The sequence below is a fragment of the Dasypus novemcinctus genome, chromosome 1 (genome assembly GCF_030445035.2).
Source record: "Dasypus novemcinctus isolate mDasNov1 chromosome 1, mDasNov1.1.hap2, whole genome shotgun sequence".
Taxonomy (NCBI): Eukaryota; Metazoa; Chordata; class Mammalia; order Cingulata; family Dasypodidae; genus Dasypus; species Dasypus novemcinctus.
In genome coordinates, this window is record NC_080673.1 from 207,694,681 (window position 1) to 207,711,030 (window position 16,350).

Here is a 16,350-nt window from a genome sequence, read left to right on the forward strand (position 1 = left end):
TCTCTGGAGACACGGCTCATCACTGAGTTCGTGCCAGGCCTCGTCCTGTGGGCTAGTAAGCACGCGTGCGCATGAGAGGCGTGAGATGTGACGCCGCCTCACAGTCCTCACCCCGTGCTCTAACGGGGACTAACGCGAGGAGGGCAGCCTTTCTTACCCGATCTCTTCAGGTCCGACTATTTCGAGGTGAGAGAAACACGTTAATACCAATTACGCTTTTAGAGGAACCGAAATGCAGTGTCAAAATACAAGTTTCTTACTGCTGCAGGCCGTACCAGTTTGGAAGGCCACGCTGGCCCCGGGCAGCGGCAGCTGTCCACAGTCCTTGCCCGAGGTCGAGCCGGCCCCCTCTCTTCTTCTCCTGACCCCCATGCTCGTTCTCTCGGTTCATTCGCTCCTGCCTCCCGCCCACCGCCCACCCCGGGCAGACGGGAAAAGGCCAGGTAAGCTCCGCCTGCTGCTAGCACCGGGAAGGACGCAGAGGCGTGTGCACGTGTGACGTGACGCCTGGCTGGCCGTACCTCGTTCGCCGCCGCCATTTCTTCCATGTAACAGAGCGCTTTTAAGACCGGGCTAAAACCTCACCCTGGTCACAGCATACAAACACATCATTCTTACTTGACCAGCAACATCAAAAAATGTTCCAAGAAAGAAAATGGGGAAAACGTCTTGCTTTCCAAATTGGTTTCAACAAAAATAAACTAAAAGCGCTTTTGGGTTTCGGGGGTTAAAGTCTTGTAAGGGAATGCTGAAGACTGCGCTCTGGAGTTCGGAACAAAGTGAGAGCACAAGCCCCGCCTCCCCTACCTCGGGCGCCCAGACAGGTGTGACAGCCTCGGCCCCGCGTGTTGGGGGTCTCAGGTTGGACCCTGAGATCAGCCACGTCAGAACTACAGGGAGGGAGTGGGGCTGGCTTGAGCCACTGGACGCCTCCCTCCGACGTTGAGGTCCCAGGTCAGCTCCCATGCCTCCCAAAGGAGACAAGAAGACAACGTGCAACGATGGGGGGCGGGAAGGAATGAATAAATAAAATAAATCTTAAAAAAAAAGCAAGACACTACGGGGAGCTCAGCTGATCCCGCAGCCCTCCCAGGAGCTCCCTGGACAAGTGCTGACCAAACCGGGGTGTGTCCCCTCCACAGCCCCCCGCCTCGGCCCTGCCTCCTGCCCACCCTTGCCCCGCGCTGGCCGAGGTGGCTGTGCCTGTGCGCCCTGGGGTAACACCTGCACCCGGCGTTCCAGTCTCCCTCTCATGTGCCCAGCACGTGCGTGACAGGAGCAAGGTTTAAGGAACGGTGGCCTCGGAGGCTCGCTCAGGGTGGAACCTGCCGCGCTCAACAACGCCAAGTCACCGCGGCACTGTGAGCCAAGGCTGGTGGCCCCGAGACTGGCCGCAGCAGGGCAGAGGTCCGCAGGGGCCACCTGTCGGCTCGCCCCCCTCCTTCACCTCAGCACCCACAAAGGAAGCCACTGGACACACGCCCTGAGTCCACACCTCAATGTTTCACGTCCCGCGAGGCCCAGGTGGGGTGCTGTGTACCCGGGAGGCACACAGGGAGCCCGCCCGGGGCACCCAGCCTGGACCCCGTGCGGCGGGCGGCTCACGGACAGAGAAACCAAGGCACAAAGAAAGAAAGCTTCAATGCGGGCTTGGGTGCCGGGCTCTGCCCCAACCCGTGTTCTCCCCTTGGTGTGGCTGGAGCAAACCGCAAAGCCAATAAAGAAAAACAAGTGCATGGAGAGAAAGACAGAAAACACAGACCAGTCCTGGGTCAGAGGAAGGAACAGCACCTTTTATTTAAGATTTACAGAAAAAGTTAGCATGTTTCCACTTGGAGTTACTTCCTAGATAACAAAGTCGGTTCTGAGGAAATAAACATGGAGTACACATTCGAGTGGCAATACAAACGGCCCCGTGTGGAGCCCCATGGCTGCACAGTCTGAGCACAGCAATGCAGGGGCCTCTGCCTTCCTCCCACCAGCCCCCTGCCAGCCCCCACGGCCCACCAGTGCACAGCAGGTGTCTGACGCTCCACTTGGTCAGCCACCCGCCAGGGAGGGGCACGGTGCGCCAAGGCCGTCCACCTGGGCGCGGGCAGGGTGCTCACTCCGAGAGGCCATCTGTGAAGGCAGCACATTCACCTTCACGGTCCCGTCCACACATCCCACAGCTCAGAACACGACATTTATGAGCTCCTCCGTGTCCAGCAGGACGCGTTTGGAAAAGGAAAACGCAGTAACTGAGCAGACACAAGACTGGCAGGACTCCTGCCAGCTGCCTTGCGCCTTTTCCAGAGCTGCTCTGCGGAACTGGCTCTCAAGCGGTGGAGTTCCTGACTTTTGAAACATTTCTTGAATCTGAAAATACTTTCTCTAATCTCTACTCATTATGTTTTATCAAATTGCCCATTTGCCTTAGAAATACATGACTTCAGGTGCAGGGGGCATAGGCTCCTTGATACAGGTACAGGGTTTTCCATGATGAGGTTACAGAACAGAGGGTGACCTGGACAACACATTGGAACCAACTTCTAGAACAACAAGCCGTGCGGAGGGTCTGCAGCCAAGGTCTGCCCTCTGGCTGGAAGCAGCCCCTGACCTCTGCTCGGGGCAGGAGGACACAAACAGAACCCAGTTTTATGACAAAGCAAATCCCTTCACAAGTTGAGTACCACATCATTTTCAAAATACAATTACAGACCTTGGACAATAAATACTTGTATATACCAATATTATTATTGTCATGTTTAACTTACGTTTTGTAAAGGAAAAAATCAATAACTAGAAATACGTTCACACAGTGTTTTGGATTTACAAATATAAGAATCTTGTGCTCAGCATATTTAATGAGCTTAAAATCAAAAAATTAATGTCTAACAGGTCTACCGAGTTAACATCACAGTAAAATATTAGAGTAGTAATTAAAGTAACTTTAAAACTAGTCGTCCGTCACCTGAAGCGCTACAGTTCACGGGAGTTTGACCAGGACAGCCTTCCTCAGCTACCCTGACCAGAGCCTTCCTGCCTGCCCCCGAGACGCGGCGGCTACGGTCAGGGCCGCCCAGGGCCGTCAAGAACTTCTGTTGACAGAGCATCACGTGGCACGCACCTGATTCCAAGCCTGCCCTCCTCAAAAGCAAAGCGGGCCTCTGGGCCCCCCACCCGCCCGTGACCACCTCGTCCTTGGCGAGGTCGGCTGTGGGGAGCATCATGGGGAGGGCCCGGGGCTGCCAGCCACGCTGCAGCTTCACCCCAGACACCAGGCAGCAGGGACGGGCCTGCGTGCGGCTGTGTGCGGGGGGAGACACTCCCTGCCCTGCGGGACGGGCGCCCCTGCCCACACCTGACAGCTCTCTCGGCTAAAGCAGGCCTGAGGGTTATCGTGCCTTGGAGTGGATGCCAAAAAGTTAAACACCAAAGGCCCAAATGTATGTATATTCCCACCCAAAAGAGGCCAGTGGAACTGTAAGTGTGGGCCTAGGCTGTAACCATTTAGTACAAAGGTGTCCAGCGGATGGGGGCGGCCGAGCCTCAGCCGACCCCCTCTGGTCAAGGGCCAGGAGTGCCCGCCCGCTGCGGCCGGTGGCCCCGACGGCAGCTCCCCGCGTGCCGGCAGCCGACAGCAATCTCTGGCTGACGGGTCAGCAGTGACTTCCACCGTTCCAGGCCGAACAGCGAAAGGACCGACGACAGAGCTGACCGGTCAAAATCAATTTCACTGACCACTGAAGTGGGCAGGAGGCCATCTGCTTCTTTACAAACGACCACTTTAAAAGCAGACAGGAAGGCAGGAGGGGACCTGAGAGCAAGTCAAGGGGACCTGCCCAGTGAGGGACGGGTGTGGGATCTTTTTGCAAAGACACAGAGCAAGGCCAGATTAAACAGCAGCCCTCAGCAACTTTTTCTTTCATGCTTTTATAAACTGAAGTGACGAATTTTAATTTTAAAAGAATTCCAAAGTTTTACATAAAATCAAAAGGGCCCTCAAACGATAGATACAAAAAGTTTGACCAAAACAAAGCCTTTAAAAGGAATTTATAACTTAGAGGAGGAGGTATGTTTGAGAAGTATGTGAAGTTAAAAATCAAATGAAAAGGAAACGAGTATTTGTGCCAAAGTTAGAATAAGTGTACTTTTCCCCAACCCCCACTAGACAAGAGAAGAAGTCTGTTTTAAACCAACCTTCTCAGAGCCACACACGGGATCGTTTTCCCAATGTGGATTCACATACGTCATCCAAGAATGGCTCGCCCAGCTCTCCTTTTTCTACCCAGTCAGACAGAGTGCAGGAAAGACTTCCCTTCCCCTGGAAAACTGCTTCCCAGGGGAGATCATGATGAGATGACTGAGCCCAAGGGCCACCCACCCCGCCAGGCCAAGAACACGCTCAAGGGCTGGCGCCGTCTTCACTACGTGCACATACACGGCAAGAACAGTTTGCACTAGAGGCCCCCTGACGACCGTCCTGTTCTCCTTTTCCAGGACCCGCGGCCGCAGCCTGCGGAGCGGGCCAGGCACAGGCCGCAGCTTCAGGTCTCCCGCAGCGCTTCCTCCACTACCGCGAGGGGCCCCAACTCAGTACGGTCTGTAAGTGGGTGTCTCCCTGACCCTGTTCCCAAATCCCAAGAACTCCGTTTTAATCCCTTTTATGCCCGAGGGGCCTATTTCAATGAAAACTACAGACTCTGACGTCAAGCTGGAGGGGACCCTGCAGGGATCACGGGCCTGCCTCCCGCGGCAAGGCAGGCCAACCCCACTCGGGGCAGGGGCAGGGGTGTGGGCGAGCCCCGAAACCTCCTGCAAAGAGACCCTGCCTTGCCCCACACGAAACCTTGCTTCCTTACTGTGAATCTTCACTTGGGTTTCCACCAGTTTTCAGAAACATCCTCTTAAAAACACTGATTATTTTCAGCTAGGCAAGACTAATAGATAAAATACATCCTAAGGAGATGACTGCGAAGAACCCACAGCCCTTGCAGGAGAGCAAGACAGGCTTGGGAGGGGAGGGAACCCTGTCTTACAGGGGCTCGGCTTTCCCCGGAGCTGGGAAGCAGGTGCTTGCAGACTCGCTCGGCCGTGGCTCTGGACCTGACTTAGAGAAGCGAGGCAGGACTCTGGCGGCCCTGCCCCATTACAGTGGCGTACATCCACGTTTAGAACAGCCAGTCTAGTTCTACACATTCAGACAAGCTCTCTTTCTTATGAATGCCTCCAAGTTTTATAGAAGTGAGCTCTTTCCCACGGCTCTCTCAGCATGACGGGCACAGACGTGGCTTATGAGAGACATTTTGAAGAAAATCAAACGGAATCTCTGCAGTGATGCTATGCATAACGTAAGCAAAAACCATCCCACCAACGGGCAGCTCAGATGTCTTGGACCAGAATGCACTCATTCTCGCTTCGTTTGGGAAATGAAGGAATTCCGTATTAAACGAGGAGTAGGATCGATTTTTCAACACTGCCCTTCCTAGGCTCTTCGGGCAGGAACCCCTCCAGCTCACTGCCTTCAGGAAGCCGCGCCGCCCGCCTGGGCCAGCTGCCCACCCCCAGGCCTCAGGATCGGGACAGCCCTGCCTTAGGTGAGGGGCCTCTCGCTGCAGGAGGCAAAGACACTGCCCTGCCTCCCTCGTCACTTCTCCAGCGTCCCCCGGCAGACGATGCCTCCCCCCCGGCCCCCGTGTCTTCTGGGGCTCAGCTGACGCTGACCTGGCACTGCTCTGCGGACATGCTGACCAGTCCCCAAAGGCTGCCGCCTTCTTTGGCTGCCCCCGACGACGTCCGCACGGAGTGGCACCATCACGCGCCAGCCCTCCCACCACTTAGCAGGCGTGAGGTTCAAACGACACCCTCAGCTCTCTCCCAGAGCCCTCTGGCCTACCACCCCCACTGCGGGCCAGGCCATTTTTTACATTGACTCCCTCCACTTGACACTTTAACTCAGTGACCGTTTAAAGTTCCAGATCCTGTACCTTTCTGGTCCTTTGGGAATATCATGGCTTAGGCTGCCCGGGGGCCATCTTTGACACCAGGTATTTCCACGACATTTGAGCAGAACCGAGGGAACACCCAGCCACTCTCAGCACAGGCCAGTCCCCGACAAGGCTACACAAGCAAACCCGGCGTTCCGCCCCTTCTAGGTTTATTTTATCCCCACGTACACAATCGAGTCAAAAGAGTCACTTTTCATGCCAAAGCAAAACGTATACTTTTGGACAAAAATGGAATAATGGTGATTTTATTATTTTTATCATGATAACTCCCGTCGTGACAGTGAGCACGGAGTCCTCGCTGGCGCCCGCGCCCGAGGCGCTGTCCGTGCATCTCAACACGGGGCGTTTAAGGACAGAGGCGTTAGCGGGCACCTTCCATCGCAGGCTGCAGGGAAGGAACCCAGGGCTGGAGCTGACGGGAACCACATGCTCCCTGCTTCCATAGCTTGAAGAGAAAGGGGCACGTCCTCACCGTGCAAACGTGCAGAAGCCCAGGCACGGCACCCAGGCCGGCCGCCGGAGAACCAACATTTAAGCACGATGGCAAATGAACACTTCGTGCTCCAACATGAGCCCCTGACGAGCTGGGTGGCACCAAGCGCCTACTACAGCAACCCGCCAACAGTGGTCACTGAATAAAAAGGCGAGGGCTAAATGGTTCACACGATACTGTAAGTGATAATTCCTCCTAAAAATGTACTCTGTCTAGTTCATAGTAAAACTGCTTAGTAAAAAAGGACAGAAGCAAAACTTTTCCTGCCTTTTACGTCAGAAATTAGTTTAATATCTACAGTATTGAATACATTTCATTGGCAATGAGAATATCTAACAAGTACTCCTTTTAATGTGTGCTGTTTTTTGTTTTTGAAGGTACCGATGCTGACTTTTTCCAGTAACAATGAAGTAAAGAACTAAAAGAGAAAAACTACCTCTAATGAGATGAATTGCCTTCGATGTGGCATCATGGCCACATCTCTGAGAGCCACGATTTCATGGTGTCCCTTCTCGATTTGAAATCTACACTCCTATTGGAGTAGGAATGTGTTTTTATTACGAGATGAACATGACCAATTAAATGGCCTTACTTAGGTCTCTTACCTTGGTCTGAACATGTATCTGCTTTCTTCATTGTTTATGCGTTTATTAAAACCCGGTAAAAACAGAGGGCTGTGGCAGGAAGAGGTGTCAGTGTGCGATGAGAGCCACACAAGCAGGTGGGGGCAGGGCAGGCTCAGGGGCCCCTGCAGGAGCCGCTGCCAGTGAAGGCAAGAAGGGTGAGAACTGGCTCTACCGTGGGGAGAAGAAACGACGTGACAGAAAACTCACGTCACGCCTTTGTTGCACATGTGGACAATTTTAATCTACTTTCTTCATTAAGGCGATTAGCACAATGGAGTCTGATGGTTCCAACACAAATTCTACTTGTCAGACACCTTTTTTGAGAAGAATTTAAGCCACATTACAACCTAACATGTCTTGAAATACCAACCCTAAGAAAATACCTTATTTCAATCAAACATGGTAAGAGGAAGAAAACAGAGACCCCTGGGCAGGTGTGGGACTTGGGGAAGGAGGCCGCTGGAGCCCCGGCAAACAGGAACTCCCGCGTTGCCTTGCCTGCGTCACAGCTGGACCCAGCTGTTCACAGGGGTTTTAATAACGCTACGTTTGGCCTCATATGCTTACAGGCAACTCAGCCTTGTTGGCTGCACTTTTCCCAAACAGCATAAATGTTTGGCGTGGCTCAGTTACCACTGATACATAACTGACAAGTCTTTTCTAGTCATCTGCAATTGTTTCTGTGAACAGTCTAATTCTGTACAAATAAACTCTAATGAAAGCTTCGTAGAAAGCACACAAAGGTGATCTAATGGGAAAGGCCTGGCATGTTCAACGTTTCTACTTTGGGGGCCAAATGCAATCTACAGGGTCTGTGTGTCACCTCCAGACGTAGGAAGGGCATTCTCTAATATTTAATCATCTATCAACCTCCAGGTTCTACGGAATTTATAGTCAATTAAGGCTAGTGATTATAAAATGATTCATCTCAGTTTTCCCAAGTTCAGAACAAAGGTCTAAGCCAGAAGTTGTATCGATCCGTTAAACTTAATGCTGGACCCTGGGCAGGACTGAGGCGTGTCGTAAGCCCGGCCACGTCAGCCCTGCCGTGCGCTGCTCCAAGCCCCGCCTTTATCCACGTGGTTCCGGGTCAGGAACCACAGGTAAGAGTTCAGGAGCCTCCGTTTTTTCCTTCCAAATGCATCTGACAACAGTACAAGTAAAAACTCAACTGAGTAAGTGGGCCAAAATATGATGCAAGAAAAACTCATTAAAGAATATGCTAACAAAAAAGCCCAACTTAAGTGAAAGGGTCTACAGAACTGAAGCTTTTTATTTTTAATATATTTCTTGGGAATTATAGATCACCTTTCATTCAACTGTCTAGCTTCCTAACCTCAACTTAGACAAGCCATAAGAGGGAGAAAAGTAAAAGTAAGTTTCTTCTGTGTTTCAGTAAGCTCCTAGAAGTTCAGTGACAAATTCTCACTGCATCTGAAGAGCAAGCCCTCGCCGGCCTAAGGGCCCGAGGGCCGAGGACGCCCCGAGCTGCGAGCGGCAGCCTCCGGTGGCATCGTCATCTTCAGAGCGCTCTGAGCACTGCGCCACACCGCGCGATCCATGGGGTCAGAGTGCAGAGGCCCCAGCGAGGCCCACCCCTGGTTCGCTGCCCTGTCCCACAAAGGCCCCCGGGTTGACCCCTCTCACTAATGCTGTGCAGTTAAAAGAACAGAACCACGGGAAACAAGCTACAGAGTAGCCAACCCTTGAGACGGAGCTCCATGAAGGCAGTCCCTAAAATCAGGAATCCAAAACTACCTCTGAAGATTAGGAAAAAATTACAGTCTGTCTCATCTCCATTTTTTAAAGAACTTTTTGTGTCTCAAGGTGCTTTTTGTTTTGTTTTCATCAATGGCAGAGACTTCAGCTCGGACAACGAAGTCTGGATGTCGTGTTACAACGAAGGCAGGCAGCAGCTTCAGACAGCTACGGTTTGCTATCACATATTTCACGTGTCCAGAAAATACAAGTCGTTTCACAACAGTAGTTGTGTCTCGTCTCAGCACTCAGGTCTCTAAGAGAGCAAAGTTCAGGAGGACGCAGTGTGCGGCCTGAGCTAAGGGGGTACAAGGAGGAAGCGAGGAAGGCACGAGGCCCGAGCACCAGGGAGAGGTCGGCTCAGCTGGCACGCTGGGGGCACAGGTTTCAGAACAGCCCACGCGCACCTGCGCGCCAGCGCACACCCTGCGTGCCAGCGTGTGGACATCGGACATGCCTGGACAGGCGCCAGGGCTGGTGTCCCAGTGCATGGATTTCGGATGGTGTTCAGAGGGCCTCGGACTCACCTACTTTTCTGGGAACTCAAACATTCTGCCCCGAGCCTGACTCCACTCCCACTCCCATAGGTAACTGAGTGGCCTTCCCATGAATGCCACGGTAATCCCCATTATTAGCATTTTACCTCATTCTCAGTTAAGGATGCGGAAGGAGATGAACTTTTGCTAAACCCAAGAGCTGAGGGCGCAGCTGCGGAAGCCCGGTTTCGCTTCTTCAGTGGTTTGCATGCATCAGACAGATTTTTCATTGCTGTAAAATAATTTTGGTTTATAAAGTAAAGCTTGAAATGTTACAATCTCAACCTACTATTTCATCATCATCCCTCTTACACACGAGGATCTAAAGACGAATCTTCTGGGCTCCTTTGTCATACTAAGAACTACACTTCCATCACAGGAAAACCGGATGTGAACAGAAGCAGACGAGCCACCAGGAGCCCTGGCTGTGGCCACCCAGCCCTGACTCCAACAACCATCCGCCCGGCCAGCACTGCCTCGCCCAGGCCCAGTTCCACGTCCCCATCCAAATTTTTTTGAAGCAAATCCCAGACACACCATTTCACCCATTAAAAACGTTAACATGCCCAGAGGTGGATGAGAAGTGTGGTTGATGGTACCAATGAAAGAGTGTCCTTGGTAAGCTACAGCAGATGTACATCGCTATTGCAGGGTGGGAATGTGGAGAAGCATGGGAAAGATACAGCTGGAGTGACCTGTGGACTATGGCTAATAGTAATACTGTAGTATTTCTGCAGCAAAGTCAAAGATGTACCATGTTGATAATGAGGGGTATGGAAAAAGTGTGCCAAATGTACACTACAGACCATGGTTGGTGGTAATAGTCTGATTATCTCATAATCTGAAACAAATATTCTACCACAGTGCGGTGTTTTGGTGAAGGGGTATTGCACAGGAATTCTACACATGTACACAATTGTTTCATAAGTTCACAATCTCTGTAATAAAAACATATTTTAAAAACTAGGGGAGCGGATGTGGCTCAAGCAGTTGAGCACCTGCTTCCCACATGGGAGGTCCTGGGTTCAGTTCCCAGCGCCTCCTAAAAACAAAAACAAACAACAAGGAGACAAATGAAAAAACCACCTCAGGGGAGCCAATGTAGCTCAGTAACTGAGCACTGGCTTCCTGCGTAAGAGGTCCCAGGTTCAATCCCTGGCCCCAGAACCTCAAAAATAAGTAAGTAAATAATATTGATGGGGTGGGTTGGGGGGAAAAAAAATCACCAAACGTAAGATATGGAATACAGTCAGTAACATTTTGACGATGCTCTTTTATAGTTTGTAACAAATGTTTCATAGCAATGCAAAGTGTTGGTGGAGGGGGAAGTCTGGGACCCCTGTATAACGTTTAGCTATTTGCGTTGTAAGTTCACTACTTTCCTATACACTTGTTGTTTATATATGTTCTTGTATGAATGATATACTTAAATAAAAAACTTTAATTCAACACGTATCTCTAAAAAATAAAGTATCACTTATATATACAATATCAGTATCATACTTAAAATAAAAAACCCTTTATCTCATCAAATGTTCAGTGTTCAAACTGACTGCTCACAAGTCTTCTTCAAAGGTGAGTCTAACTGGTTTTTAAGAACAGCCTGAGCCTCACATCCCACAAGGAGAGAGAGCCGTCCCTGTCTCCACCAGCTCTTTCCTCCACTCCTTCTGCCTTCCTAAGAGCTCGTGGTGGGAAGCGTGCCCTAACGAAGTTCAGACAAGAACACCAAAGGGTAACTGATGACAAGTAAAGGGGACTCTGACTACCCTTTTAACTGTTTTGATAGTTACTTTTCAAAAAACTTTTAGGTTAGTTTCTTCAATGTGTGAACCAGAAACAACTAGTCCCCACTTCTATTTCTGGTGAATATACACGGAGGACCAGGACACTGAAGCAGAGAGAATTTATAGTGACAACTGGCACCATTCAAGTAGGAAACCTGGGAAGATCCGTTTTAAATCACCTCTCCACTATAACTTTACATTGAAAATAATAAAATCAAGTAGGAATTAGTAGAAAAGTGAGTTCAATAAAATTTAGCTGAGTCCTGAACACAGCTCCCATACTCGACTGGCTTCTTTTCAGACTGCATGAGCACCCCCTGCCCCCAGCTGGATTCTCCCACCCCTCCGGGGCTGTCCCGGCCGACTCCACAGAGGGGCTTCCCTGGGCCCCCCCGCCCAGCCCTCCCCGTCTTCACTAAGCCCCAGGGTCTCCCGTCACTCTCCTACCTGGGCCCCTTGCCTGCCCGAGGCCCTTCCCTCAGATTAGAGGCTCCATGAACGGGGGTCTGCCCTGCGCCCCCGAGCACCCAGCCCCACGCAGCCCGGCAGACCAGGAGGGTGGGGTGCCGACTACATTACCTGCCTGGCTCTTTAGCGAGGAGGCCGCCTCCATGGCCTTAGAGGAACTTGTTCTGGCTGTTTTGTCAGTGGTAGTCTCTCTCTGTTATTAAAAAAAAAAAAAAAAAGAACAAAGAAAAAGAAAGGAAAGGAAAAAATCTCCCAATGTGAATGAACACAGGTGGAATGATGGCTGAAAAGTCGCACAACAGAGGCGTCTTCCAGGACGCACGGGTATTGGCGGCCGCCCCACAGGGCTTCTGAGAACAGGGCCCCGTCCTGCGGACACCCACTCCCGTGGTGCTCGAGTTAGGCCTTGGAGACAGCCCACGGGAGCATGTGCCAGGCTTCCCCTGATTCCAGGCGGACTGTAACCTGGGGGAACCCCGACCTCCTGCCCTTGAAGGTGCCCAATCCGTTTAAAGAGAAACCCTGTCACGTGCGCATCAGCGTCGCTGCTTCAATTCGCCCTACTGACAATTTCCAAAGGTCCAATGCTGAGACCAGCTTGGGATAAACGTCACAAATAAAGACCATCAATAATACACTTTTTACAGCTGATAAAAACAGAAGGGGAACTAGAGAGAGACCATGAACACTTTGTCTGCTCTCAGGATTTGAAGAGCATAGTTGAAAACGTCCTCTCAAAGGCTGTAGGCAGTGGGGAGTACTGCCCAACAGCAAGGCCCACCCCTCAAGCTCAGCCACACTTCTGGGAGCTGCGCCAGTAGACTGGCCTCCTGGCAGGTGGTCACGAGGCCCATGGACAGATTCACAGGTACACGGCACTCGAAGAGCACCTGGCAGCAGAAGGGCTCAACGTCTCCTGAAACAAAAAAACCCCAGCCAGGGAAGAGGGCAGGTACTATTTCCTGAGCTATTTGGTAAGAAAACATTTCCCACAACCATTTAATGTGTTTTGACATTTCAAATGTCCAAGATCACACACACTTTTTTGTTTTTAGGTTATCACTCCTGCCAACATCTCAAAGTATCTCAAAGTAAGGCTCCGCACGGCTGCCGCCGACCAGAGGAGCTCCCCCGGGGTGTGTGCTTCCTGAGAACTGTGTGATTTCTTGACTCAGGGCAGATCTAGTCCAGTTCACTGCTGGGCAGCTGGTTGACGGCCCACTTGACACCAGGTGCCCAGAAGGTTCCAAGGGCCAGCAGCAGGGCTAGGTTGCCTGTGCCTCTGAACTGCAAATGCAACCTAAATATGTTAGACGCTGTGGCAACCACAAAGGTACGCTTTAGCAATCTGTATGTCAGGCTTATTTTCCATTCTTCAAAATAAAAGTATCACAGAGCAACATCTTAATTTAGATGAGCAAAAGGCAGTATGAAACTTTACTCAAAGTTCTAAGTATGTAACTACCCTATCAAAGCTATGATAAAGTAACTGTAAATTCAAATATGAGGTACAAAGTCTATTTAAACTCCCGGTGCATGAAGAGGTTCACAGGGTCTTTGAGCAGCTGAAATAAAGTACACTGCATCGCGCAGCCTGTAGGAAGCGTGCACATCTTCCAGATGCCAGACAAGGCGCATGCAGCTCCCATCAGCTCCCTGAGTGCAGGTGAGTTTACTCACCGCCAGTTGCCAAGCAGACTCGCCCCGCTGCCCGCTGGGCAGACGCTGGCTGCGGGCTGAGGCTGCGGGGCCAGGGGACCTTCCTGTCACAGGCTCCCTTCCTTCTGCCTCCGACAAGGACGGCGCGGCCCAGCTGCCCTCCAGTCGAGGGCAGGGTCACTAATAAACCGAGCGGGCTCGCTAAGTCCATGCCAACACCTTTAATGGGTATTTTAGCACTTTTTCTTCAAGTATAATGTATCACTAATGGATTTTTATATTTTCAAGTCAACTTATCACTTACACATTGAAAAATAAAGCCCAACAGATAAGGGTCATTTTTAACATGTAATTCTGTCAAACCTAAAGAGCATGTGTAAGTCCAAGTGTTTGGATGTGTGTTTTCTGGACAAGCACACTGGCAGCTTCGGGGTGAACGGCCCTGGAGAGGAGCGTCCTGGGATGTGCCTACCCTCTCCAGCAGCCCCTCTCAGGGGCTGTGGAGTGTCAAGCAGAGAAGCCAGCCCTGGAGCACCTAGAATGGGGCTCGCCACAGGCAACCGCCCACACGCCCAGGTGCGCCCTTGAGGACACACCAGCCGCGCCGCCGTTACCTTCCGCAGACCGTGCCTGTCGGTCCTGGGCCTCTTCCTAGGTGCAGCCTCGACCTCCGAGTCCTCAGCCGCGTCCTGCGTCCGCTTTGTGTGGCTCCTTCTCTTTCCATTCAGGTTACCTTGGAATAGGGGTGGGAACTCCCATGAAAAACACTCGCCAAGCCGCCCTGGACAGCAAGGAACCCTACGCAGGGCACTCGATGGACAAGGCCTCCCACCTACAGACCCCTGAACCAACCCCCCGAGCAAGCACGGGTCAGGAGTCACCATCGAACCTGGAGAGCACGGCGCTGGCAATGGCTATCCTGACATGAAACGTGCTAATAAGCCTTAAGTTTGGGAAGCAGACTTGGCCCAACGGATAGGGCGTCCGCCTACCACATGGGAGGTCCACAGTTCAAGCCCCGGGCCTCCTTGACCCGTGTGGAGCTGGCCCATGCGCAGTGCTGATGCGCGCAAGGAGTGCCATGCCACGCAGGGGTGTCCCCCCCGTAGGGGAGCCCCACGCGCAAGGAGTGCACCCCGTAAGGAGAGCCGCCCAGCGCGAAAGAAAGTGCAGCCTGCCCAGGAGTGGCGCCGCACACACACAGAGCTGACACAGCAAGATGACGCAACAAAAAGAAACACAGATTCCCGGTGCCGCTGACAACAACAGAAGCGGACAAAGAAGAACACACAGCAAATAGACACAGAGAACAGACAACTGAGGGGGGAAGGTGAGAGAAATAAAAAATAAAAATAAAAAAAGCCTTAAGTTTAAACACAACCCAGATTGAGAAAGTCCTTTACTTCCTGACATTGAAAGACTAGTGGGATTTAAACTGAATTTGAAAACAACATTCAACTTGCTACTTTGTATGCAGTTCCTTAAAGAACCATTTTACAGCTGTTCCTGCAAGCCAAGGGCCTTCTGCGCAGGGCTTGACTGCCAGGCCTCCCAAGACCTAAGGCACTGGCCAGGAAGCAGGCGCGAGGCCAGCACGGAACCGCAGAAGGGAAGGCCAAGGGAGCAGGGCCAACAGGCTCGCGGCAGGCCTGCTGGGCAGAGGCGCAGGCTCTCCACGGACAGGCCGTCCCCCAAGCACCGTGCAGACTGTCAGGATGTCACAGAGCCCCCGGAGCCCGCCGTGCCCGAGACGCCCAGCCGCTCCTCACAGCGACCGCGGAGGCAGCTCATGGTCACACCACAGCTCACACCTCCAGGGTGTGTGCACCTGGCTTCATTTCTTACATAAGCCAGGCGTGGAGAAGTGACACTTCTGATTCAGTGTACTAATGTCCAAAAGGACTGCCGCCTCTTAAAGGAAGTCCGCAAACGCTCAGCATCCTCACTGCTCGCGCTTTCGGCAAAGGCGCCAGCACTGAGCCAGCCGAGCCGAGTTCAACACTAGGAGGCAGGTGGTTGGGGTGGAGGCCCGCGAAGGGCCGACCTCAAGACGGAAGCCCCCGTGGGAAAGCAGGAAGGTGGCATGGCACGTTGGTCACCGTAGAGCAACAGTGCCAGCCCAGGAGTGCAGCCAGGCCGCATGGGCGGAGCATGTCCCCTCCTGGGCCTCGGCCGCCCCTCAGGCAAGTCTGGCCACACTGGACATCTGGCCTCTCCAAAGCTCTTCAATGATGAGCCATAAGAGAAACAGACCATTCTGTATTTTACGTTGAGACTCAAGTGGACTCATCCACATTAAAAATGCCAACTGCCCCATGTCCAGATGCATGTCCTCTCAGACCTCACAGTCCCTCAGCCCCCTCGTCTCACCACTGCCCAAAGCGAAGGAGCACTTTCGACTTTTCAAAGTGAAGGCCTGCAAAGGACCAACACAGACCGAAGGCCACCCAGAGCTGCCCTGCTCCTCCTGGGATCTCGCGGCAACAGGCGGGAAGACGCCCCTGACCGCCCGCCGGCAGGGCACAGCCCGGGAGCAGCCGCGCACGCCGCTGGGGGCAGCCTGCTCACCTGGCCAGCCGAGTCCCATCAGCCCAGGTTCCCAGACAGGACGGTGCCCTTCCTTCTCCCACCTCCCTCACACAACTGGCCCAGCCACGGCAGCCAGAGCAGCCAGGGCAGTCCCCACAGGTCAGGCCCAGGGTGCACGTGGCACAGCGAGCACGACAAGCCACGGGAAATGGAGACGCACAGTCAGCGCAGCCCCCTGGCTGGCACCACACCCACATGGGAGGTAGAGGTGGGCACTGCCCCGGCGGTCCAGGGAAGGGCCTGGCACCACCCGCTGCGGGTGCAGGCAGAGCACACGGGAGCGGCTCCACCTACCAGTGTCTTCCTCAGGGTGGGGGGAGGCCACGAGGGCAAACTTGGTGTGGTAGCGCGCCTTCTGCTTGTCATTGAGCATGCCCCACTGCGACCCCAGCAGCTCTTCGATCTCCTCATCGGAAGCATCTGGGTGCTCGGCCACGACCTGCA

The 16,350-nt window shown here is 52.7% G+C and overlaps 1 protein-coding gene across 2 annotated transcripts in view; it reads right to left on the reverse strand.

The window, feature by feature from the left end:
• NSD2 (nuclear receptor binding SET domain protein 2) overlaps nt 1-16,350 on the reverse strand; it is an 89,246-nt gene that overhangs the window by 30,469 nt on the left and 42,427 nt on the right. For both annotated transcript variants that reach the window (XM_058301535.1, XM_058301548.2), the window contains exons 6-9: nt 16,201-16,345; nt 13,932-14,050; nt 11,770-11,851; nt 9,511-9,635 (exon numbers count right to left, since the gene is read on the reverse strand). In XM_058301535.1, the coding sequence (XP_058157518.1) occupies nt 9,511-9,635; nt 11,770-11,851; nt 13,932-14,050; nt 16,201-16,345 (471 nt within the window). The remainder of the gene's footprint in view (nt 1-9,510; nt 9,636-11,769; nt 11,852-13,931; nt 14,051-16,200; nt 16,346-16,350) is intronic.